Raw genomic sequence first — 25,940 nt, forward strand, 5'->3', positions numbered from 1 at the left:
CATCTGCCGAAGAAATGTAAGGAGCGAGCTCTGGATCCATAAACAAACATGCGCAAAGAAGGAAACTGATGTCAGCACGCTTAGGTGGCACCTATATGTGGCTCTAGCTGGCACATCCGGGGAGAAGTGGAACGAACAAAGAGCCACATCACTCCATCTATTGACATGCAGGGGCTGTGCTGAAAAATCTTTCAGATCCAGTCTTGCGCCTGGGATATTCTAAATGTGAGGAATCCATGTTTGGAAGTATCAATCGGAAATCCATGTATTTCCATGTTGTTCCTTATGAAACTGTTTTGCAAGAAGGGACCTACACTGCACTACACCCCATCAATACAAATAACAATATTGGTAGTAAAATCATGCCAGACCAAACACATTGAATAAAAAGTCATTAAATATTGTTCTTAATGACTAAAAGTAACTGTGCATTTTGTTTGCATCCAGCACAGACATCTGGTTAACAATCAGAACAGACTGCTGACACAGAGTTGGCATAACCAGCACCCCTGAAGATAGAATATAAGTAGGTGGGATAGACGCTCCAAATTGTGTACAAAACTCAGTTAGGGCAGAGGATTAAGATGCAGGAGACAGTACAGGGTCACAGACAGGGGGTTCTGGTATTTATTTTAGTGTCAAAGGAACCCCTAAGTGACCCTTACTACACCCCTAAAGTATCTGATGTGACACAAGGCAGATGGAAAGCTTGAAAAGAGTAGGAGCCTTCTGTACAGCATCCACAATGCAGCAGGAAAATTCCAAAATTCAAAGCACAAAGTCCAAAAGATGATTGCAAAGCTGCAACAGTTTGGAATTCAACGCGTGAACTGCTCATTATTGACTGACTGCTTACCTTGCTTGATATTCGTTGCAATCAATTACTGTTTGTTTACATTTTGTTAAGTGTGAAAGCTTAAGCAAAAATTACTTATAGAGGAGGAGCCAAGATGGCGACCGGGACGGCAGCGTAGACTCCCGGCTCCGTGAACCTCCGCATCCCGCACGGATATCCTGCACGAGATCCTCAGTCTGTGCCATGAGATCGTGTTCGTGAATGAGAGTGGCAACCGATCGTGTGACTCCGAGGTTTCTGGCTGCGGTACCGCCGGAGAAATATGCAATTGAACTTTGCGGCCCGTGCGGCCCCGGAGCCGGGACCTCGGGTGGACGCCTTGGCCGGGTGGCAGTTTAACAACAGCGGCCTGTGGTGACTGGGTGGAGTCGGTCCACCGGAGCGGTGCTACCCTCGGCCTGCATTTCGCCGTGGTCGCTCCCACTGCTAAGCGTAGCGGAACGTGGGCATGCCCGGGGGTGCAATTCTCAGATTCTCCGGTGCTTGCCCCTGCCTTTGACGGTGAGCTGCCCGGACGCCGCCCCTGGCTCGCCCTGATCCTTGCGGGCTGCTCCCGGATTTTCGCGGGAGCTGGTCCGTGGTGGGGACGACTGTTGCCCGTGACCACGCAACGGCTGAATTTTTGCCTGCCCCCGGACCCTGTCTCCAGCGACGTGGACCTCGAGGCGCTTGTCCCTGGGTCCCGGCCCCAATACGGGTCGGGCCTCCCCGGCGGCCATCTTGTTGCGATGCAGCCTACCATCCTGTCCACTGGGTCGCAGCAGGATTGGGAGTGTGTGACTTTTGGGAGTGTGGCGGAGCGGTCGCAGAGAGCTGTGCTCGGGTACGGCGACCTCCTAGAGGCCCTTGGTGCCCTTCATTTCTCCTTGGCTCGTGGCGTTGGGGTCTTGGGGAGTAAGCTCGATGGTGTGGCATCAGCGTTGGGACAGTGGCGGCCTGCCAGACCACAGGTACACGGGGCCTTCCCACACTGCACACAGGAGGACAATGTCGCGGCCACCCCTGCGATTAGTGCACAGCTGGATGCTCTGGACAGTATGCTACCGTGTGTTCGGCTAACTGAGGGTTTGATCTGCTCCGGAGGTATTGGACCTGAGTGGAAGGTGGTGGCCTCGTCCCGTGCTTGGCCTCAGGAGACCCAGGGACAATTCCAGCAACAGTTGTCTGCTTTGGCTGATTCAGCCTTCCTGGACCTTGTGTGCAGTGCAGATCCTGGGGCAGCACTGGGAAAGACGCCCCTCCATGATGCGGACTGTGTTGGTGCTCGGAGACTTCCACCCCACCTGTGTGCGCCGCTTCCCGGTCGTTTTTGGACACTCCTTTGCCTTGGAACATCGGACATGGCGCTGGGTCGAGGGGTAGGCATGGGCAGAATTGTAAAGAGTGGTCAAGGATGGGGCTGATCCTTCGGGGGTGGTCATCTGGTGGACGGGCGGACTCATGGTTGCGTACTCTCATGACATAGCTATTAGCATATTTGGTGCATAATGCTCCCCATCCCTCTATTGATATGGTCGATTTGGTGCTGCTTATTGTTTGCTGTGGGGAGACCTCACCGTGCGGGAGGGAGAAGCCGGGGGTATGTTCTGAAGGCCCTCCTCCAGTTTATTATAATGTCTCTACCCCCCGTCTGGTGGGGTTCTTTCTTACTCCTTTTTCCCTGTTTCTTCTATATTTCGGGGCTAGTTCCAGGGCGACAGGCACACTGCTGGGGGGGGGGCCGTACTCATTTGCAGAGGTGCAGGGTGGGGGGTTGGGGGAGGGGATTCTTTAGTCTTTATCTCTTTTTCCATGGCCTCCTTTTTCTTCTCCGCTTCTTCCTGTTTTTTCTTTTCTGGGATCAGCGCGGTACACCTCCTTTGTTGTGAATCGTTGCCTTTTCATGTGTGCCACAGTTTCCGGGGTGTTCTCTGGGCGTTAGGTACGGGGGCCTGCAGGCGCAATTGTTTATGATATTCTTCCCCATCCTGAATTTCTTGTGTCTGCACCATTGATCCAATAGATTGCTGTTTATTGCCTACGTCTCTTATTCTGCCTGCCTCTTATCGCTGTTGAGAAATTGTTTGGCACCTGATCCTACTGTCTTGTTCCCTTATAAAATGAAAAACCCTTTTCTCCTGGTGTCCTACCTACGCGGCTCACTGGCCGGACTACATTAGCATGAAGACTCTGCTCTCTGAGGTGCCGCCTGTGTTTACATTTGATCTTCATTGCTCTGATTGCTTAGCGGCCGGCCCCGGGGGGTTGTAGGCCCATACTTGTTAATGATTGAAATGTCAATAAAGGTTTTTCAAAAAAAAAAAAATAATTACTTATAAACAAACATTTTTTTTTTTTAAATGTATTTCTAGAGAATTTAGTGCACAACAAGATATTCTTCCAGCCTTTTCAATCTCACTCTGGCCAAGTAATTAACTTAAGTATATGAAGGTGGCAATAGCTAATACCACAAAGTTGTTGCCATTTCATGAAAGGAAAAAGTTTAATTATCTATCCAAGTGCCAGACACATTTCTGGAGCCAGAAGGTAAAGCCTAAATAACTGTTTATAAATGCTTGAATTAATTTAATCCTCTGGCAAGGGATGCCCTGCGATTCTTTTCAGGTTGGCTAACGTCCTCAACGTGCACAGCAAGCTATATTCTTGGGAACGGGTGGGATGCTGACCAGGGCAGGATCAGTTGGCGTTATAACTAGGGGTACCGATGGAATGTCTTACAATGCAGATATGCAGTCACTTTCAAGACCAAGGTTCGGAAGGCAGGCATGTATACTTGTAATGTTGGCTTCCTATTACAAACCACAGATGCTTCGATGTTAAGCCTTCAAGGGAATAAGGACGGAAGAGTCGCAAAGGGCCAAAAATGAGTCTAATCTCCAATTTACATCATCCGTAAAATTTGCGTGCAATAATCCCCTTAAAATCTCCAACAGGAACTGTAACGGTACTTCCAGTATAAATTAACTGCTCCCTCTACACACAGAAAGTGTATCAACATGTTATAAGCATCTAGAAAGGGGCGCCCATGTGCCATTTTTGTTAAAACCAAACATACTTCCCAGTCTGCAGTCTCTGACCTAAAATAATGTGTGGGCCATTCAGGGTAACCACATTTGGCAAACAGCCTCACCATGGATGAGCTCATAACGACATCAAGAGAAAATACTCATCCACCAATGGATTCTTTTTTCAAGGAAATAACCGATCCAAGAGTCTCACTTATACTAAAAGGGAGTAAAGATGACCCTCTCCTGGTGACTCATTACTCATGGTTTTATCTGAGGCATCAACAGAAATGGTTGCATAGGATAAAGCCGTAGGTATAATCACAGCACCCTCACCAGGTTTTGTAGCAGATTTCTTAATTGGCCTGGAAAACAATGGTTAGCTTTCAAATTTAATTACACATGCCAACTTATGAGACAGGGAATGGAACAGCAGTGCTTGGCCTGGACTATGTTGCTGCTATGGGATGCCCAGTTCCCAGTTCTATGTTTCAGTTTAAGACCACATTTAAGTATTTTCATAGAGAGAGCAATAGTTCTAGATGAAGATCCTTTGGCGAAGACCTTCTGTAGGTAACCCCCATAAATTACCAGTCAGTTCAGCACTTCAGGTAAAGTCGAATAAGTTACTTACCTTCGGTAACTGTATATCTGTAAGAAACATAGGTTAGTTATAGATTCCTTACCTTAGAATTACCCCCAGGCGTCAGACTGGATCCAGTAAGTTTTTTTGTCAGCAGTACCCCTGCACGTCGGCGTCATGGTCACCGTGATGACGTCGCGGTAGCTACTTAGATGCGGCCCTCGCACGTTGATGTCCGTTCTGTACAAAACTAGGGCCCTGAAAGGAAATCCTTAACCCTAGAAGTCAGTTTGCAGAACGGAGAGGATGAGTGGGACGGTAAGGAATCTATACCTAACCTATGTATCATTACCGAAGGTAAGTAACTTGTTCATCTGAAAGAACCAGTTATAGATTCCTTACTTTAGAATAGATACCCCAGCAATAACAACCCTGAGGCGGGGCTGCGAATCAAGTTCACACCAGAAAGTCCTGGAGAACAGAATTGCCAAAGAAAACAGTCTCTCCGAACTTGGCTGTCTAGGCAGTAGTGTTTGGAGAACATGTGCAGCGATGCCTACGTAGCTGCCTGACAGATGTCATTTAGGGTGACTCCTCGTCCAAAAGCAGTGGTAGCTGCAGTCGCCCTGGTGGAATGGGCAGGCAGCCCCACTGGAGGCTCCTTCTTTGCCTAAGAGTAGCAGGCTTTGATGCACAGAACGAACCATCTGGAAATGGTCTGTTTGTGCACGGCCCGACCTTCCTTAGCGCCCACGTAACCAACAAAGAACTGGTCGTCCATCCGGAATTGTTTGGTGCGATCAAAGTAGAAGGAAAGCACACGTTTTGGATCCAGGCGGTGGAGCCTCTCTTCCTCTTTCGAAGGATGCGGAAAGATGGTGAGCAAAGTGAGGGTTTGGCCAATGTGGAAAGAAGTAACCACCTTGGGAAGAATGGAAGGTCCAGTTTTAAGGACGACCTTGTCCGGATGGACAGCAAGAAAGGGAGGCTTGAAAGAAAGAGCTTGTATCTCACTCACCCTGCGTGCAGAGGTGATGGCCACCAAAAAGTCAGTTTTCAAAGTGAGAAGTCTGAGAGGACAGTTATGTAGCGGCTCAAAGGGAGCGCACATAAGATATGTAAGGACCAAGTTCAAGTCCCAGTGGGGCATTACGAAGGGAACAGGAGGAAAAAGATGAGTAATGCCCTTAAAGAATCGATTTACAACAGGGGACTTGAAAAGAAAAGGCTGATCAGGAAGCCTAAGGCTGAAATGGCCAAGAGATAGCCCTTTAGAGTGCCCAGAGCAGAGCACTGATGGGCCAAAGAAAGGAGGAACAAGAGAACTAATAGTTTCTTACCGGTCGGTGTAGTTTAGCAGCTTGAATATCTTTCTGGATTCACTATGCTGTGTATTATTCCGCGGTCTGGTGGTTGGGTCCGGAATCGTAGTCTTTCTTTTTTTTTTGTAGCCCAGGTGGGCGTCGACGTCCCACCATTTGGTGTACTTCTCGTGACGTCGGCATGCTTCCTGCGGAAGTCCCACCTTCGGGTTCTTTTTTCCTTGTTTTTTTTGTTTTTTTGAGCCCTAGGCGTTCTTTAGTATTTTCCTTGTTCAATGTATCCACTTTCAGTATTCTTTTGTTCTTTTGTTCTTTTACTCTGTCCTTCCACCTTCTTCTCCTGCCTCATCTTTCTGGCGGAGGTGGGTGGGTTCGCTAGTGAATCCAGAAAGATCTTCAAGCTGCAAAACTTCACCGACAGGTAAGAAACTATTCGTTTTGCAGCATGAATCTTTCTGGATTCACTATGGTGTGCATAGACTTTGTAGCGGTTTGTCATCTTTGTGGCGGCTGGGTGGAAGATGAGCGTTGGACGTTGAATATATGTTGAAGCACCCTTTGCCCTACTTGTGCTTCCTTGTTCATTTGTATATCCACGCAGTAGTGCTTAGTGAACGTATGCACTGAAGCCCATGTTGCCGCCAAGCATATGTCTTGAAAGGGTGTGTTTGCCAGAAAGGCAATCGTTGCTCCTTTCTTTCTTGTGGAGTGGGCCCGTGCCCCCTCCGTTAGCTCTTGACCTGCCTGTTTGTGGCAGAATTGTATCGTTAGTGCGATCCATCGCGCAATGGTGCTTTTCGTTACTGGTCTACCCAGGAAGCTGGTTGCGAAGGACACAAAAAACTGCTTGGTTTTCCTGTGCTCCTTTGTTCTCTCGATGTAGTGCATCACCGCTCTTCTAGCGTCTAGAGTGTGTAGTGCCCTCTCTGCGCTTGTGAGTGGGTTTTGAAAGAAACTAGGTATTTGTATATTTTGGTTCATATGGAATGCTGACACGACCTTAGGCATGAAGTGTGGGTCAGTCCTCATTACGACTCGGTCCTTGTGTATTTGGATGTAGGGCTCTTGCAGCGTTAACGCTTGCAGTTCGCTCACTCTGCGCAGCGAGGTTATTGCTACCAGAAAGGCTGTTGTAGTGAGGCCTTGTGGATGGGCTCAAAGGGTGCCTTCATAAGTTCCGTCAGGACTATGTTGAGGTTCCATGCCGGCGGCGGAATCCTCTTTGGTGGCGCTATCCTTTTTGCCCCTTCCAGGAATCTCTTTACTACTCATGACGTAAGAAACTTTCTACCGTCTCCCCTCGTGTGTAGGCCACAATCGCCGCTAGGTGGACTCTTAGCGAAGACCAACATAGTTTGGCTTTTAGTAGATGCGTGAGGTATCTAAGCACCGTTGATTGCCTTGTCAACTTATTTTGCAGCTTATTTTTTCTGCACCACAGTGTGAACCTCTTCCTTTTTTCCCCATAGCATTTCCGTGTGGTCGGTCTCCTTGCCTCCCGGAGCACTCGCATAGTGCTTTGAGGTAGCTTAAAGTGTGCGAACTCTAGGTCTTCAGGAGCCATGCCGCTAGGTAGAGGCTCCGTGGCTCTGGGTGTAGAACTTCTCCGTTCTGCATGGAGAGTAAGTCTTTTCTTTTGGTGAACTTGTGTGGTGGCCCCTGTGCCATTTCCACTATTTGCGAGTACCATGTCTGTCTTGCCCACAGTGGTGCCACTAGGTTCAGCGTCATGTTGCTGGTCCTGCACTTGTTGAGTACCCTGTGTATCAGTGGCATCGGTGGAAAAGCGTAGGTAAATGTTCTTGACCAACTTATCCATAGGGCTTTCCCCTGGGATAGTTTTCCTTGTTGTCTGGATGCGAAGTTTTGGCATTTTGCATTCAGGTGTTTTGCAAACAGGTCTATTGTCGGTGTGCCCCACCTCTTGAATAGTTTTTGCGTTTCCTGCCCATTGAGTTCCCACTCGTGGGATGCTGAAGTCTGCCTGCTGAGCCAGTCTGCTTCTACATTGTCCTTCCCCGGTAGGTGTATGGCCAGGCAGTCTATTATGAGAGTGATGGCCCATCTCCAAATTTCCTGTGCCAGGTTGGACAGGGGGAACGATTGTGTCCCTCCCTGCTTGTTTATGTAGAACATAGTTGTAGTATTGTCCTTTGGTTGTACAGTTTTTTCTGGAAGGCCTTCAGTGCTAGCAGTACGGTCTATAATTCCAGATAGTTGATGTGTCTGACCGCATCTGCTGGAGTCCACAGACCCCTCACTCTGAGCTTGTTCATATGTGCTCCCCATCCTATCTGGGATGCGTCTGTGGTGATGGTCACTGTTGGGCTTGGTGGTGTTAAGGACTTCCCTATTGTTATGTTCTCCCTGTTCCACCATGCTATCTCTTCTTGCACTGCGTGCGTTACAACCACTAGATCCTCCCAACTTCCTTTTGCTTGTGACCATTGCTGTTACAGCCATTCTTGGAATGGTCCCATGTGTAGGCGCACATTGGGAACTAGGTGAATGCATGACGCATCATCCCCATGATCTTGCTCACTGTTCTCACTGTCAGAGCTCGCCCCTTCTGGTAGAGGCGCGTCTCCTTCAGCAGGGCTAGTGTCCTTTTCTCGCTGGGCACCACCGTTCTCTTTACGGTGTTGATCTGCGCCCCCAGGAAGATCTTCATTTGTTCTGGTTCCATTGATTATTTCCCCCAGTGTATTGAGAAACCCAGCTTTGTTAGTGTTCTTGTGACACGCTGTGCGTGTTCCTCGCATTTTTGGCGTGAACTTGCCTTTATTAGCCAGTCGTCGAGGTAAGGATACACGTGAATCCCTTCCCTCCGCAGGTACGCTGCTACTGCTGCAAGGCATTTGATGAAAACCCTTGGTGCGGACTTTAGACCGAATGCCAAGGTTGTGAATTGGTAGTGATCCTTGTTGATGGTGAACCATAACAGATTCTTGTGCTGCCTGTTCATTGGGATGTGCAGGTAGGCATCTTTGAGATCCACGGTGGACATGAAGTCTCCGTCTCTCATTTGTGGGATTAATTCTTGTAGGGATGTCATTTTGAATTTTTGCGAACTTACGTACTTGTTTAGGAATCGTAGATCCAGGATGGGTCTTAGTGTTTCGTCCACCTTTGGTACCAGGAAATAGTTTGAGTACACTCCCTTGTTCCTTTCTTTGAATGGTACTGGTTCTATGGCCTCCTTTTGGAGTAGCTGTAGTGCTTCCTCTACGAGTTGTGGTAGCTCTTGTCCTGAGTGTTCCATTCTCTTTGGTTTTTTGTTTGGAGGTCTCCTTTCCAACTCTATGCAGTATCCGTACTGTATGATGTTGAGTATCCATTTGTCTGTTGCTATTTTTCTCCATTCTTGGAGGAAGAATCTGAGTCTGCCGCCCACCGGTGTTGCATGCTCGTAGGCGTTTGGTTCGTGTAACCCTCTTTTGTTGGTTCCTTTGTACTTTACCCTTGGAGGGATGTTGTGGGTGAGCACTCTCCTCCGTGCAAAGTCCCTTTGAGGCGGGGTGGTCTCCCCCTCTTCTTCTTTGGCCTCGTCCGTTTCCCCTACTGCGAAAGGACTGGCCCCGAGGCTGGTACTGCCAGTTCTGTTTCTGCTGCCCCTGTTGCCCGTGACCCTCGCCTTGCTGGAATGTTTGATGTGATGTTCCTGACTGGTTTCCTCCCCTTCCGTAAGGTCTCCGTGTCGGGGTACCTCTTCTCATCCCTCTGAATTGCAGGGCCCCCATTGACCTCGCCGGCTCATTCTCTTTTTTGAGTTGGGTGAGTTTCTCATCGACTGGTGCCCCGAACAGCGTTTCTCCGTTGAAAGGGGTGTTCAGGATGTTGTTCAGTACCTCTTGCTTGAATCCTGAAATTCTGAGCCTGGCCTGTCTTCTTTCAGTGATTCCTATTGCCATCAGTCTGCTTGATGTCTCTGCCCCGTCCAACGCTGTTTTAAGGCATGAATTTGCTATATTCTTCCCCTCTTCCACTAGATGCGAAGATCTTTGTTGGTATTGCTTAGGGAGATGCTTGATTAGGTCCCCCATTTCGTCCCAATGTTGGTACTGGTGCCTGTTCAGTAGTGCATTGGAGTTCGCCATGCGCCAGTGCATTGCGGCGTTTCTCTCTATTTTTCTGCCAGTGAGGTCCATCCTTCTGCTCTCCTTGTCAGGAGGTGGTCCAGAGGTTGCCGGAACATTGGCCCTTTTTCTGGCTGTAGATGCGATAATGGAGTCTGCTGTGACAGATCCCTTGATGTATGGAGTGTCCTGAGAGGAATGTTTATATATTTTCTCTGTTCTGGGTGTGATGGATCTGCATGTTGCAGGGTCCTTGAACGCCTCCTTCCCCTGGTTCATGACACTCTGACGCATGGGGAGGAACTGGCTCCTAGTTTGGATGGTGAGCAGTGTCTCGAGTAAAAAGTCCGCTTTCGGTTTTTCCTCCTCTAGTTTCACGCCAAAAGCTGCAGCCGCGCTCTTTACGACCATGTTCTAAGCCCCAATATCATCTGGCGGCGAAGGCCTCGAAGGATAAGTCTCCACGGGCTCTTCTGGATTTTCAGCGTCGAGGTCCTGCCATTCCAGGTCTTGCGTCGTCAACGGCGCAGAGCCGTAGTTTGATTGCTGTTCCTCCTCTTCTTCTCCCTCATAGTAGAAAATCATCTTCCTCTTCTTCGGGAGTTTTCGACTGCTCTTTGGTGTCGAACTCGTCCTGCTCTTCGACCACGACGATAACCGTCGGCGGTTTCGTTGGGATTGTGAATTTCTTCATCTTCTCGTCAAACTCCTTCTTCCTTTAAAGGATGCTCTCCATCTCCGCCTCGAGCCTTCTCTTTTTCTTCTCCATTTCGGAGGCATTTTCGGCGTCGAGAGCTGGCCTTTTCGACGGAGCTTGCGTCGACGCGACCTTGTCCTTCGTCGTCGAACGCCCAACCTCGTGGGCCTGTTTCGACGTACTTTGTTTTTTGGCGGCCTTCGGCACCTGGGAGTCCTTCTCGAAGGATCCGCTGGGCCTTTCGTCCTTGGATCCACTCGCGGTCGTCTAACTTTTCGGCGCCAGTGTTCCTTTCGAAGACTTAGACTCTGGTTTTCGAGAGTCCTTTCAGGGTTTTAGTGGTCGACGTCTCTCCTACCTTGTCAGACGTCTTCTTATCGGTCTCTGCGACCGTGAAGTCATCAGGTCCCTCGGCGACGTTGTTTTCATCGTCGGTGGAGAGGCCCAGGTCGTACAGAGACGGGGCCTTACCCTTGCCTTCCATGTTGTAGTTGGCTCTCCTCTGCCTCTCTGTCTTCGGTGTGAAGGCGGAGCAGGCGTTGCAGTCTTTGCTCTCGTGGTCGACTGGCAGGCAAAGGTTGCAGACCGGATGTTGGTCCTTCTGCGCGTATTTGTGGTGGCAGTTACGGCAGACTTTAAAAGGTGTTTTGCCCATTCCTGCGCTCAGTGTCCCTGAGTGCGCATTCTCCGTTGGACGTCGAAGATCTCGAGGTTCTCCTCTTTCTTGGTCGTCCCGGCTCGATGTTCTTCCTGTCTGTAGTCTCCTTTAATTTTCCTTCGATGAAACTCGTGCTCTTCTTCTTTCTTCGTTAAAAAACTCTGGAGCTTCTCGGTGACGATCCAGACCCAACAGCGGAAAAAAGAATCTGAAGATAGCGCCCCAAGGTGGGACTTCCGCAGGAAGTATGCCGACGTCACGAGAAGTACACCAAATGGTGGGACGTCGACGCCCACCTGGGCTAAAAAAAAAAAAAAAAAAAGACAAAAGACAGACTACGATTCCGGACCCAACCACCAGACCACGGAATAATGCACAGCATAGTGAATCCAGAAAGATTCACGCTGCAAATTTTCAGAAAGAGGGGCGGAAAGGGGATCCACAGCCTTTGCTGTGCACCATGCCACAAATTTGTTCCATCTGCAGGCTTCGGGAGGCAGGTCAAACGACATCAACTGCCGCCGCTCTATCTCCATGCAAGGAGGTGGAGGCTGGACAGGTTTGGGTGGAGGATCGTCCCACCCTGCTGCTACGACAGAAGATCCTCCCGAAGAGGCATCGGAGGATCGATGGCCATGTTGAGCAGCTCGGGATACCAGACTCTTCATGCCCAATTCGGAGCCACAAGAATGACTTGGGCCTGGTCACGCTTGATCTTCTTCAGCACTCTGGGCGGAAGAGGGAAAGGCATACAGAAGACCGCAATTCCACTTGCGACGAAAAGCATTGTGAGGGGCGCTGGTAAGGCCAAAGGGAAGCACAGTAAACTGAAAATGCTCGTTGCCTACCTTGAACCACAGGCAGCGCCGGTGGTCCGGCAGGACGGGGATGTGAAAGTAAGCGTCCTGCAAGTCCTACGCTACCATCCAGTCTCCAGGGTCGAGGGCAGACAGGACCTGCGAGCGTCAACATTTTGGTCCTGAAAGGTCGGACTAGGAGGGTTTGCAGGGTGCTGCAGAGGGGGCTGTCGTCGACTGGCCCACCGACTAGCCCCCAGAACCAGAGCGCTGGTACCCACGTCCCCGGCCGCGCAGAGGCTGAGCAGCTTGCGTCGGCCTGTGGCCCTGGGCGGGACGTGGTGGGGCACCCCTTCCGTAGCCGCGAAAGGCAGACTGCGCAGGGCGGGTGGTGGAGAGGCCCAAGGACCTGGCCGTAGCTTTAGAGTCCATAAAGCGCCCTAGCGCGTTGTTTGCCTTGTCGCTGAAAAGGCGACGGCCATCAAAGGGCATGTCCAGAAGAGTGGATTGGACATCCCCAAAAATACCAGTCGGCCTCAAACGTAGCGTCGAAGGGCTACCAACGTGGAAATCGTCCTGCCTAGTGAGTCCACATTATCTATCCACTGCGTCTCTCCCTTCGGCAACTGCACAGGAGAGCACAGCCCAGGCCTCCTCCGGGCACTGGGGCAGCACCTGCGCTACTGTATCCCACAGTGAGCGGGTGTAACGGCCCAACAGACATGCGATGTTTACCGACCGCAGTCCCAAGCTGGAGGAAGAGAACGTTTTCTTCCCAAGGTGGTCCAGCTTTTTGGATTCCTTATCGGGTGGTGCATTAGGGAATGCGCCTTTGGAGGAGGAGGCTTGGACCAACAAGCTCTCAGGGGCGGGGTGTTGAGAGAGGAAAAAGGGGTCGCCCGGGGCCAGGCGGTGGTGTCAGGCAACCATCCTGTCCACAGGAGCCCCTGTGTTGGGCCTAGACCAGGTGCCCAAAAGGATGTCCGTGAGGGCTTCATTAAACGGCAGTAGGGGCACTGAAGAGCTCATTGCCGGTTGAAGCATCTCTGTCAGGAGGTTAGTCCTGACTGCCACCATAGGTAGCTCGAGGTGGGGAGCCGCGGCCGCCCTACGCAACACCACTGCATACGACGCTCCCTCCTCCGTAGCCACGGTAGGAGGAGACAACATGCCAAGGTCTGGGGAGGTATCCAGACAACTGGCTTCCCCCAGTTCCTCTCTCCAGTCAGGTTCCTAACCTAACTGGTCGGTTAAAGAGTCCCCACACCCCTTCCAGTCCTCCTCACCCACCTCTGGCTGCCAATCTGGTCTCAAAGAGCCAGGGAAGAACAGGGGCACAAAAGTACCCATCAGCACAGGTCCGGCTCCGTGTCTACCTCGAGGTGGAGGCCGGGGTCGATGTGGGCTGGGGACACAGCCAACGCCGGCTGTGGAAGGGGTGCCGGTGGAATCAGTGCCGGGTGAGGCGTAACAAGGTCGGCTGGCACCGATCTGGCTCCAGGCCTGGATCAAACGGGACCCTGCGGCACCGGGGCCAAAGCCGCCGGCATCAAAGGCCGATGGCCCCCAGACGAGTCTGCGGGGCCCGAAGGTGCACCGGCGGAGTCGGGCTGCCAAAAGATGGCGTGCATCGCTTCGTAAAACTGATTAAGCTGGTCAGGGTTCGCTCCCGGTCACAGGAAGAGGGGGAAACCCAGAGCCGACCCTACAGGCTTGGCACACAGAGCGAGAGAGGGGCACCACTCACACCCCTAGTCGCATCGGCCAACGGACATGGAGAAGTCGAAGAGGGACGATGCTTCTTCGACTTCTTCTTGTGCTTCGACTTACCTGACCCTGAGTGAGAAGACTTGGATGAAGAATGGTATTGGCTCAGCGACCGGTCCCTCGACCTCCTGCCCGACCTGGACCTCGAACAGTGCAGAGCCGACTGCCGGGCCTCGAGTAGCTTTTGGGACCACTTCCGTAAAGACTTCGGGCCATGGTCCGGCAGTCGGAGCACGACTTGGGATCGTGGTCGCGCTCCAGGCAATAGAGCACACGCGGTGCGGATCCGTCACCAACATCAGTCTGTTACATGAACCGCAAGCCTTTAAGCCGGGCGTCCCTCGTGCACCAGGAGTCGATGAACCCAAAAAATGAAGTTGACAAAAGTCGAGAAAAAGTCAGCCAAAAAGTGGCTGGAGGTACCGCTCTCTCCGGATCTGCGCTTGCTGGCGTGGAAAAAGAAAGAACTGACGTCAGCGTGCGAGGGCGGCGTCTAAGTAGCCACAGCGACGTCATCCCGGTGACCACGACGAACGTGGAGTTGACCGATGCCCCCTTCCGATGCTCAGGGGTACAGCGACGTCATCCCGGTGACCACGACGAACGTGGAGTTGACCGATGCCCCCTTCCGATGCTCAGGGGTACTGCTGACGCCTGGGGGTAATTCTAAGGTAAGGAATCTATAACCAACTGTTTTTTTCAGATACCCAAGTACCTGGAGGTCTTACATCTGGTTTTAGTTTTCTTACTCCAGGGTCAACCATGTCCCTTTCTATGCCTAAGAATTGGAACCAGAAGAACAAGTTACTTACCTTCGGTAACGATATATCTGTAAGAAACATTAGTTAGTTAGATTCCTTACCTTAGAATATCCCCAGGCGTCAGGCTGGATCCGGAAAGATTTTTCGTCAGCAGTACCCTTGCACGTCGGTAGGCATCGTCTGCGACTCCGCGTCCGTCGTCGTGATCGCCGGGATGATGTCGTCAGGAGTACTTCGCCGCCGCCCTCGCACGCTGACATCAGTTCTGTACATAGCTTTCCGCGCCAGGAATGCAGAGCCATGCAAGAAACCGACACTGGTGCCATGAAACTAGGGCCCTGAAAGGGATGACCCCAACCCTAGATATCAGTTCGCAGAACGGGGAGGATGGGTGGGGCGGTAAGGAATCTAACTAACTAATGTGTCTTACAGATATATCGTTACCGAAGGTAAGTGACTTGTTCATCTGAAAGAAACACGTTAGTTAGATTCCTTACCTTAGAATAGATACCCAGCAATACCAACCCCGGTGGTGGGTCTGCAAATCAAGATCACACCAGGAAGTCCTGGAGAACGGAACGGACAAAGAAGCAGTCTCTCCGGACTTGGCTGTCCAGGCAGTAATGCTTGGCAAACGTGTGCAGCAAGGCCCACGTTGCTGCCTGACAAATGTCCTGAAGAGGGACTCCCCATCCCAAGGAAGTAGTAGCCGCTGTGGCCCGAGTGGAATGGGCCCTCAGCCCCACAGGAGGATTCTACTTAGCCAAGGAATAACAGGCCTTAATGCACAAAACGACCCACCGAGAGATGGTCCGCTTGTGCACTGCCCGCCCCTTCTTAGCGACCACGTAGCCAACGAAAAGTTGGTCGTCCACCCAGAACTCTTTGGTGCGGTCCAAATAGAAGGAGAGCGCATGTTTTGGGTCCACACGGTGGAGACTCTCTTACTCTTTCGAGGGAGGCGGAAAGAAGGTGGGCAAGGTAACGGACTGCCCGATGTGAAAGGCAGTAACCACCTTAGGAAGAAAAGAAGGGCGAGTCCGCAGAACAACCTTGTCCGGATGGACAGAGAGGAAAGGAGGTTTAGAAGAAAGAGCCTGGAGCTCACTCACTCTTCTGGCAGAGGTGATGGCAACCAGGAAAGAAGTCTTGAGAGTCAGTAGACGAAGAGGACAGTTATGAAGTGGCTCAAAAGGAGCACACATCAGATAGGTTAACACCAGATTCAAGTCCCACTGAGGCATTACAAAGGGGAAAGGAGGAAACATGTGAGTAATGCCTTTTAAGAATCTATTTACAGCAGGGGACTTGAAAAGAGAAGGCTAATCAGGAAGCCGTAAGAAGGCAGAAACAGCTGAAAGATATCCCTTGATGGTGCCCAGAGCAGAGTCCTGCTGGGCCAGGGAAAGGAGAACCTCAGAAAGAGGGGCGGAAAGGGGATCCACGGCCTTTGCTGTGCACCATGCTACAATTTTGCTCCACCTGCAGGTATATACCGTTTTAGTGGAGGGACGCCTGGCTGCCAGAATGACATCACAGACTTCAGGAGGCAAGTCAAATGGCATCAAGTGCCGCCGCTCAATCTCCACGCATGGAGGTGGAGGCTGGTCAGGTTCGGGTGGAGGACCGTCCCCTGCTGCTGCGACAGAAGGTCCTCCTGAAGAGGCAGTCAAATCAGGGGATTGATTGACAGACTGAGTAGCTCAGGATACCATTATCTTCGTGCCCAATCCGGAGCCACAAGGATGACGTGGGCCCGGTCGTGCCTGATCTTCTTCAGCACTCTGGGCAGAAGTGGTATAGGCGGAAAGGCGTATAACAGACAGCAACTCCACACGCGACAAAAAGCGTCTTGGAAATTCCAACACGCAGAACTGATGACATTGCGCATTCTCTTCGGTGGCGAATAGATCTAACCAAGGCTCTCCCCATTGCCGAAAGAGGGCTTGCGCCACGTCCGAGTTCAGACGCCATTCGTGATCCATCATGCACCGGCTGCTGAGTTCATCCGCCCTGGCGTTCAGAGAGCCCGCCAGATGTTGAACCACCAGGGTGATGCCCTGATGTTCCAGCCAGGTCCAAAGGTGCAGAGCCTCCAGACAAAGGGTCCACGACCCCACCCCGCCCTGTTTGTTGCAATACCACATGGCGGTGGTGTTGTCCGTGAACACCTGCACTACACTTCCACGGACAGAGGGAAGGAATGCCTTCAGTGCAAGCCGGATCGCCCGCAGCTCCAATAGGTTGATATGGAGCCGGGACTCTGCCGGAGACCAGAGGCCTCTGATCTCCGCCCCTCCAATGTGGCACCCCCAGCCCCGGAGGGACGCATCCGTCACCACTACGTGCTCCGGTTGGGGTAGGGAGAGGGATCTGCCGCAGACCCAATTGCAGTCCATGAGCCACCACTGCAACTGTCTCGCAGTGCCCTCTGAGATCAGAACGTGGTCGGACAGGTCGCCCCGATGTTGAGCCCACTGGAACTTCAGGTCCCACTGCGGAGTCCGCATCCGCCACTTGGCGTGATGTACCAGCAGGATGCAGGAGGCCATCAGACACAGCAGCCGTAGGACCATCCTGACCGAGACTCAGGATAAAGGCTGAAAGATCGGAATCCGAGCCCGAATATCCCGAAACCGCTGTTCGGGAGGATAAACCCGAAACTGCGCCGAGTCCAGAACCGCTCCGATGAAAAGGAGCTTCTGGGAGCGACTCAGATGTGACTTTGGCACGTTGATGGAGAACCCCAGGTCGGCCGTAGTCTGGAGGTGGGAGACGACTGCCTGGGGCGAGCCCGCCTTCAACAACCAGTCGTCGAGATAGGGGGCAAGACTGGAATCCCTAATCTGCGCAAATGAGCTGCGACCACCGCCATCACTTTCGTGAACACCCGAGGGGCACTGGTGAGGCCGAAGGGGAGCACGGTAAACAAAGTGCTCGTGGCCCACCATGAACCGCAGGTAATGCCGGTGGGCCGGCAGGACGGGGATGTGGAAATATGCGTCCTGCAAGTCCAACGCTACCATCCAGTCTCCAGGGTCTAGGGCAGCCAGAACCTGAGCTAAAGTCAGCATCTTGAACTCCTGAGGTCCAAGATAGGGCGTAGGCCCCCCTTGCCCTTCTTGGGAACCAGAAAGTAGTGGGAGTAACAACCCCGTCCTACTTTTGGGCCAGGAACGCGCTCTATGGCCCCCTTGGCCAAGAGGGCCTTAACTTCCTCCTGCAGAAGTTGCAAGTGATCCCCCGACATACGGTGGTACTGCGGTGGCATGGCTGGAGGGGTCGCCTCGAAGGGGAGGGAGTAGCCCTTTTGGACGATTTGCAGCACCCACATGTCCGACGTGATGGTACACCAGTGGAGCAGGTGATGGCTAACTCTGCCTCCCACTGGCGTGGAATGGGCCTGAAAGCTCGGACTAGGAAGGCTTTGAGGCAGATGCTGCGGGGGCAGATGTGGACTGACCGGCTCTCTGTCCCCCTGCTCCACCACGGCGGAATCCACATCCGCAACCGCGTTGAGGCTGGTTCTGCGGCCTGTGGCTGGACGAACGTGCGGAGGCGCCCCTCCCTTGGCCACGAAAGGGGCGAAAAGCTGAAGTTTGCGGGCACGGGGCAGAGAGGCCCAAGGACTTGGCCGTAGGCCTGGAGTCCTTAAAGCGCTCCAGGGCACTATCCGCTTTGACGCCAAAAAGGCGACGGCCATCGAAGGACATGTCCATGAGGGTGCTCTGGACATCCCCTGAAAAGTTCGTGGACCTCAGCCAGGCGTGACGACGAATCGCCACAGTCGTCGCAATCACTCTACCCAGCGAGTCCGTGGTGTCAAGTCCACATCGAATAGAGTACTTTGCTGCATCCCGCCCCTCAGCAAGAGCCTGGGCGAGTCGTGTCCTGGCCTCTTCCGGACCCTGGGGCAGCACGTCTGCCACCGTATCCCGCAAGGAGTGGGTATAACGGTCCAAAAGGCACGTGGTATTAATGGACTGCAACCCCTAACTGAGGGAGGAAAACCGTTTCTCCCCAAACTGCTCCAACATTTTGGATTCCCGATCCAGAGGAGCGGATGGGAAGGCGGTCTGGGACATAGAGGCCTGGATAACCAGACTCTCAGGGGTGGGGTGTACCGACAGAAAGCTGGGGTCGTCCGGAACAGGGCCGTGGCGCCGGGCCACGTTCCGATCCACAGGAGAGACTGTGGAGGGCTTGGACCAAGTGCCCATCAGAACGTCAGTGAGGGCCTCATTGAACTGCAGTAGAGGCTCCGAAGAGCTTACTGGCGGTTGAAGCACCTCAGTGAGGAGGTTAGTCCTCACGGCCGCTGCAGGGAGCTCCAGGTGAAGGACCTCGGCAGCCCTGCGCAGCATCACAGAAGAAGTCGCACCCTCCTCCGTAGCCACGGAAGGAGGAGAGATGAAGCCAGTGTCAGCAGGTGAAGCGTCGAGACCACTGGCATCCCCCAGCTCGTCAAGCCCAGTCCCTACTTAACTGGCACTGTTGTGCCAGAGAGTCCTCAGACCCCTCCCAGTCCTCCCCTTCACCCGTCTACTGGTATACAGGCAGAAAGGACGGAGCCGGGTTATAGATGAAATGCTCATCCATCTGCCGGATCGGGCTGAAAGTAGGGGCGACGGCGTCCGAAGACGGCGCCGGGGGCGGCACCATAGGAGTCCGCAAAGGCGGAGGGGTCATAAGGTCAACCGGCGTCGACCGGGATCCAGGCCTGGATCCCACGGGGACCTGCGGCGTCTGGACCGAAGTCAGCGCCGGGGCCGAAGCCGCCGGCTCGCTAGGCCCCCCAGTCGGACCTGCGGGGCCCGGAGGCGCGCCGGCAGGCCTCGACGGCAGAGCGAGACTTCTCATGGCCACGAGGATGTCCCGAATCTCACCCGGAGTCGCGTGAGGCCCAGGGACCGGAGGGCATGGGGCCGGACGAGACTCCTGCAGCGCCGCGCAGGTGGTGCAACCCGAACCCTCGGCCGAGTCACGCGACCGGCGAGGGGAGTCAGAAGAGCGGTGTCGCTTCTTCGACTTCTTACTGTGCCTCGACTTACCTGAATGCGAGGACTTCGATCCAGACGAGTGGTGATGACTTCGGCTCCGCGACAGGTCCCTCGACCTCCTCCTCGACCAGGACCTAGAGTGGCGTGGAGCCGACTGCCGGATCTCGAGGAGCTTGCAGGACCGCTCCCGCCTAGCCTTCGAGGTCAAGGCCCAGCAGTCGGGGCACGACTTGTGATCATGGTCGGCCCCAAGGCAGTAGAGACACCGCTGGTGGGGGTCGGTAACCGACATCAGTCGGTGACAGACGTCACACAGCTTGAACCTGGGCATCCCTACCGGCACAAGGAGTCGAAGTCGACTCGAAAAGGGAGACAAAAATGTCCAAAAAGTTAGTCAAAAAGTGACTAAGGGTATGCTCTTCCCGGATCTGCGCTTACTGGCGCGGAAAAAAGAAAAACTGACGTAAGCGCGCGAGGGCGACACTGACGGCCGACGCGGAGTCGCATACGACAACTTCCGACGCGCAAGGGTACGGCTGACGAAAAATCTTTCCAGATCCAGCCTGACGTCTGGGATATTCTAAGGTAAGGAATCTAACTAACGTGTTTCTTTCAGATATACCACTACACGTCACAATGTAAAAGGAATTGTTAAAGGCTTTTGAAGCTCAGGTAAAGAATATCTTGTTACCCAAGATAACTTGAATTTTCATTCCTAATTTTTCCTCCCTTTTATACAGGTTTATGAACTTCTGGTCGGCAGGTAGACCAGACTAATGTGATCTGGTATCAACGTTAGGCCTCGGCGGAGGGACCAAAAAACTCTACCGCACTATGCGGAGTTCCGCAAGCAGTAGAGAGAGTTAGGCCATAACGTTAACATTAATTTTTAGTTACAGGTGTTTGGGTTGCACAGGAAAATCAGTGTGAACGCACCATGCACAGCACAAGACAGCGATGCTTCTTTCTGCCGCTCGAGTAGATGTTCTACCCAGCTTCCTCAACGCCAATAGAAGATTTCTCAATGCAAACAATAGTGGCCATCCGCAACCGCCCCGCTTTGTTCTCACTTGCCAACTTAACGTTTAGGGACGTGAGCAAGAAAAAAACTCCGCTCCACTCAGCGGAACTGTGTTTTTCGGATCTCCGTGCACTACGCATAGCGCAGAGTGGGAAAAACTCTGCAAACTTCACAATTTTCACAATTTTCACACGCAGGCATAATCAAATTAGGTACCAGTTTACACAAAGCTTTACCGTGAACAGCTTTTTATCTCCTTTTAGGATGCAAGAGGTCAGTCAGTTTTTTTTTCTGATATACTTCTATGGCTACTCATGAAAGACAACGCAAGAACCAGTCAGTCGGAATGCATAGGTTGAAAAATATATATATATATTTTATTTTTTTTAAACAAAAGTTATTGCTTCAGCATGCCTCCAATATACCTGTAAATGTGGCCATGATGCCTCAAGAGTAGGTTCATCTTCTTCTGGATCAAATTCATTGCTGTCGCTGGGAGGGAGGGTCCTGAATATATTGCACGACACCTACAAAAGACAAAAAAAAAAAACGAACAAGACAGACATTTTAGAAACACTGTGAATAATGCAAAATAGGCAAGCATATGTGGAGTATTTCTTTATTTTCCTAATACAATTTAATGAATTGCTTCTTTATAGGAAAAACCTATTTCAGAATGGTTTACTCAATACTTGGAAGTAATGCACTATATTCCAAAAAAAGGTAGTGAGGTAACAATATAAATGTATCAATAGTGTCATTATTCAAGGCAATATCATATTATCAGAGTGTATTGAAAATTAACATGGCATTAGATTAAAAACATGCAGCTACAGAGGAGGTACTGAGGGTTCGCAATGTCTTTAACTGTGACAGTTCATTATCGCCAATGTAATGACATAGTAGATATCAGAAGGTGCATCAAACATGTTAAAGAGAAGACCTCTTCATAAAAGTTTACCAGTATAAACATCTAACTCCTAGATGCAATACGCTCTACCAACTCTAATTAAATAGGATTTTAGGGAGCCAAGCAAAGAAGAGTGAAGTGTCAGTAAAAGATAAACGTAAACTGGAGGGGGACGAAAGGGTAGTAGGGGGCTACATCTTGCCTTGTAGTCTAAATACTATTCCTGCACTTCTCTCCATTAGTCTCATTAAATCTGTTGGCCTTTGGCCGTCTCCACTTTCTTATGATGCCCTTTTATTTAGACCGAAAGGCGGAATTGAAGGCTAATACTATATGGACACTTCAGGTCATAGAAGTGTACAACTTGGGACATGTGAATGGTTAGATTACCGGACTCAACCTCAACAAGTGGTGGGAGGAGTCTAGGGAGAGGGAATAGCAACGCATGTTGTGGAAGTGAAAGTCTCCGTTGCAGGGACCTGCATTTGCTTTATTAACAATCTAGAGTCAATCTGTTTTCTTGCCAGACAATATCCTCAAGTTGTACCAGCTGAAGGGAGGACTCTCTCTAGGTTCAAGCAGACAGCTGACACGAGAACATAAAAGTAAAATAATTACGTTAGAGATTTCGGAAGAAAACAGTCACTTTGAATGATTACTAGGGGATCCCTGTGAGCCCTCTCCATTTTAGTGCACTTGGCATGCCCCTGCACACACAGACCGTTCAGTTCAAGGGTAACATTGTAGAATGACATATGCTTACATAAGGGATGGCTATACAGGATTTGTGAAGAGGGCAAGCCAGAGCTAAAAGCATACGAATTACTATGAAGGTTATTTCCCATTTCCCTTCTCCTCCACTTGGTTGAGAACTAGATTCAGCATTCCAAAAAATGCGGGGATGTGGGACAGCATAAGGAGAGAGGCTTCGAACAAACAGACTGTGAAGAGATTTTGGGAGAAAATCATCATACAGGAAGGTGCATTTTGGGACTACTGCTTACAGAAGACATGAGGAGTAGAGGTCTACAAATTTCGGCAATGGTTACATGAAAAAAAACAAAAACAAAGCAGTGATGCCGCTTTAAATCTGGTTTAATGAACATGACGTCTCAGAGGATATCGAATTTTCTATACAACTTTAATAGATTCTTAGTACCCAGGAAGTCAGAGTTTATCAAAGATTAGAACTTACTCTATATGTACAGCACTTCTGAATCTTCAAAATAAATCCAGAGTTTTCTCTTACAAATATTTAGACTACAGTTGATACAATCAGCAGTTATTGCTTCCCATGATCTGATTCTTGATAAAGTAATTTAGAAGGACTACATGGTGCCGTGAAAGTCAGTTTTATTCAATGCATAATTCTTCCTTTACATATTGTTCTTTTTTTCAAATAGGTGTCATTGCAAAGTTACTTTTCTAGATGCTTCAGATGATAGGTGTTGCATCCCTTCAGCACATCAAATATGTGGATTTGTCAAGAAAGAAATGACATGAATATTATTGGAATAGCGAATCAAATTATATAACACGCTTAAAGTAGATAAAAAGTGTGAATACATATCAGATACTTCCTATAAAACATACCATTAATTCCTTTTGTGGGTAAGTTTTCGATGTGCATGAAAATATACACCTGGCAACAGCTCCTAGTCTTGTTTCACTTTGTTTCCTGAGACCTTGATGGTTTGAAAGAATGACATATGCTTACATAAGGGATGGCTATACAGGATTTGTGAAGAGGGCAAGCCAGAGCTAAAAGCATACGAATTACTATGAAGGTTATTTCCCATTTCCCTTCTCCTCCACTTGGTTGAGAACTAGATTCAGCATTCCAAAAAATGCGGGGATGTGGGACAGCATAAGGAGAGAGGCTTCGAACAAACAGACTGTGAAGAGATTTTGGGAGAAAATCATCATACAGGAAGGTGCATTTTGGGACTACTGCTTACAGAAGACATGAGGAGTAGAGGTCTACAAATTTCGGCAATGGTTACATGAAAAAAAACAAAAACAAAGCAGTGATGCCGCTTTAAATCTGGTTTAATGAACATGACGTCTCAGAGGATATCGAATTTTCTATACAACTTTAATAGATTCTTAGTACCCAGGAAGTCAGAGTTTATCAAAGATTAGAACTTACTCTATATGTACAGCACTTCTGAATCTTCAAAATAAATCCAGAGTTTTCTCTTACAAATATTTAGACTACAGTTGATACAATCAGCAGTTATTGCTTCCCATGATCTGATTCTTGATAAAGTAATTTAGAAGGACTACATGGTGCCGTGAAAGTCAGTTTTATTCAATGCATAATTCTTCCTTTACATATTGTTCTTTTTTTCAAATAGGTGTCATTGCAAAGTTACTTTTCTAGATGCTTCAGATGATAGGTGTTGCATCCCTTCAGCACATCAAATATGTGGATTTGTCAAGAAAGAAATGACATGAATATTATTGGAATAGCGAATCAAATTATATAACACGCTTAAAGTAGATAAAAAGTGTGAATACATATCAGATACTTCCTATAAAACATACCATTAATTCCTTTTGTGGGTAAGTTTTCGATGTGCATGAAAATATACACCTGGCAACAGCTCCTAGTCTTGTTTCACTTTGTTTCCTGAGACCTTGATGGTTTGAAAGGCAATGAATATGCTACTTACCAGTATGCATCTGTTCTTGGCATGTAGGGCTGCTGACATTCATATCTGTGCATAGATCGCCGCCTAGTGTTGGGTCCGGATGTTTGCACGTTGTTGTCCTGGAAGAGTCTTCGAAGTATCCTGGGATAGGTGACTCCTCCCCTGGACTACAGTGCGCATGGGCATCCTCTCCATCCTCAGATTGTTTTTCGCCATTGTGGCAGTGATGGAGTAGGTACAGAAAGTGATTACCATGCTTACAGTAATTCTGAGAGCTGCAGCTGTTACAGGCGCCGGGGAGGAGGGAGGGCGATATGAATGTCAGCAGCCCTACATGCCAAGAACAGATGCATACTGGTAAGTAGCATATTCAGTTCGAGGCATGTGGGCTGCTGAATTCATATCTGTGCATAGAATACATAGCAGTACCTCCTATTAGCGGCGGCTACCAGTGCCAGCTGCAGCGGTCTGAAAAAGAGTTTGGAGAACAGCCTGTCCTACAGCTGCCTGCTGTTTTGATTGCACATCTACACAATAGTGTTTGGTAAATGTGTGTGTAGTGGACCAGGTGGCTGCTCTACATATATCATGCAAAGGGATGTTTCCTAGGTAAGCCATGGAGGCCCCTAACTTACGTGTTGAGTGGGCTCGTGGGGGAATCGTTAATGTGCGTTTAGCCTTTTGATAGCAAATTTGAATACATTTAACGATCCATCTGGCTATACCTGCTTTGGAGATAGCGTTACCTTTGTGGTGTGGGGCAAAGGCAACGAAAAGTTGTTTTGTCTTCCTAAAGATCTTAGTCCTGTCGATATAGTACATGAGGGCTCTCTTCACATCTAGTGTATGGAGTGCTCTTTCTGCGACAGTTTGTGGGTTTTGAAAGAAAACAGGCAGTTCAATAGTTTGATTCATGTGGAACTGCGATATCACCTTGGGCATGAATTTGGGGTTGGTACGTAATACGACCCTGTTGGCGTGAACCTGTATAAATGGCTCTTGCAGGGTTATTGCCTGGAGTTCACTAACTCTTCTTAAAGAAGTGATCGCTATTAGGAAAGCTACTTTCCAGGTAAGGAATTGAATCTCGCATGAGTGTAGAGTTTCAAAGGGTGGACCCATCAGGCGTGTGAGGACCAAGTTGAGTTTCCACATTGGAGCCGGTGGGTGGCTTGGAGGAATTACTCGTTTGAGTCCTTCCAAGAATGCTTTGATGGCAGGCACTTTGAATAAAGAGAGGTGCTGCCTGTTCTGGAGATAGGCTGATATTGCGGTCAAATGGACACGTATAGAGGTGTACGCCAGATCGCATCGGTATAGGTGTAAGAGGTAACAAATTATGTTTTGGATGGATGCGTCTAGCGGGTTAATGTCATTATTATTGCAATAAATGACGAACCTTTTCCATTTGGCTGCATAGCAAGCTCTGGTAGTGGGTCTTCTAGCTTCCTTAATGATGTCCATACAGTCAGGTGGCAGGTTTAGGTAGCCAAACTCTAGGACTTCAGGAGCCAGATCGCCAGGTTCAGCTGTTGCGGATCTGGGTGTTGAATCTCTCCATGGTTCTGCGTCAAATGCGCGGGTTTGATCCGCAGCCTTTGATGCGGCACCACGGAAAGTTCGAGAAAAGTGGTGTACCATGGCTGGCGTGCCCACGTTGGAGCAACCAGGACGAGTGTCAGGGAGTGTTGTCTGAGTTTGCGAGCCACCAGCGGTATCAACGGCGCTGGGGGAAAAGCGTACGCAAATCTGCCGGACCAGTTCATCCATATCGCATTGCCCTGCGATTGTGGATGTGGGAACCTGCCGGCAAAGCTTTGGCATTTTGCGTTT

At 50.2% G+C, this 25,940-nt stretch overlaps 1 protein-coding gene across 4 annotated transcripts in view; it reads right to left on the minus strand.

The window, feature by feature from the left end:
- PPP2R5E (protein phosphatase 2 regulatory subunit B'epsilon) overlaps window positions 1-25,940 on the minus strand; it is a 521,840-nt gene that overhangs the window by 331,636 nt on the left and 164,264 nt on the right. For all 4 annotated transcript variants that reach the window (XM_085626198.1, XM_085626201.1, XM_085626199.1 and 1 more), the window contains exon 4: window positions 20,969-21,070. In XM_085626198.1, the coding sequence (XP_085482324.1) occupies window positions 20,969-21,070 (102 nt within the window). The remainder of the gene's footprint in view (window positions 1-20,968; window positions 21,071-25,940) is intronic.

This window comes from Triturus cristatus, chromosome 9 (genome assembly GCF_964204655.1).
Source record: "Triturus cristatus chromosome 9, aTriCri1.1, whole genome shotgun sequence".
NCBI classification, from domain to species: Eukaryota; Metazoa; Chordata; class Amphibia; order Caudata; family Salamandridae; genus Triturus; species Triturus cristatus.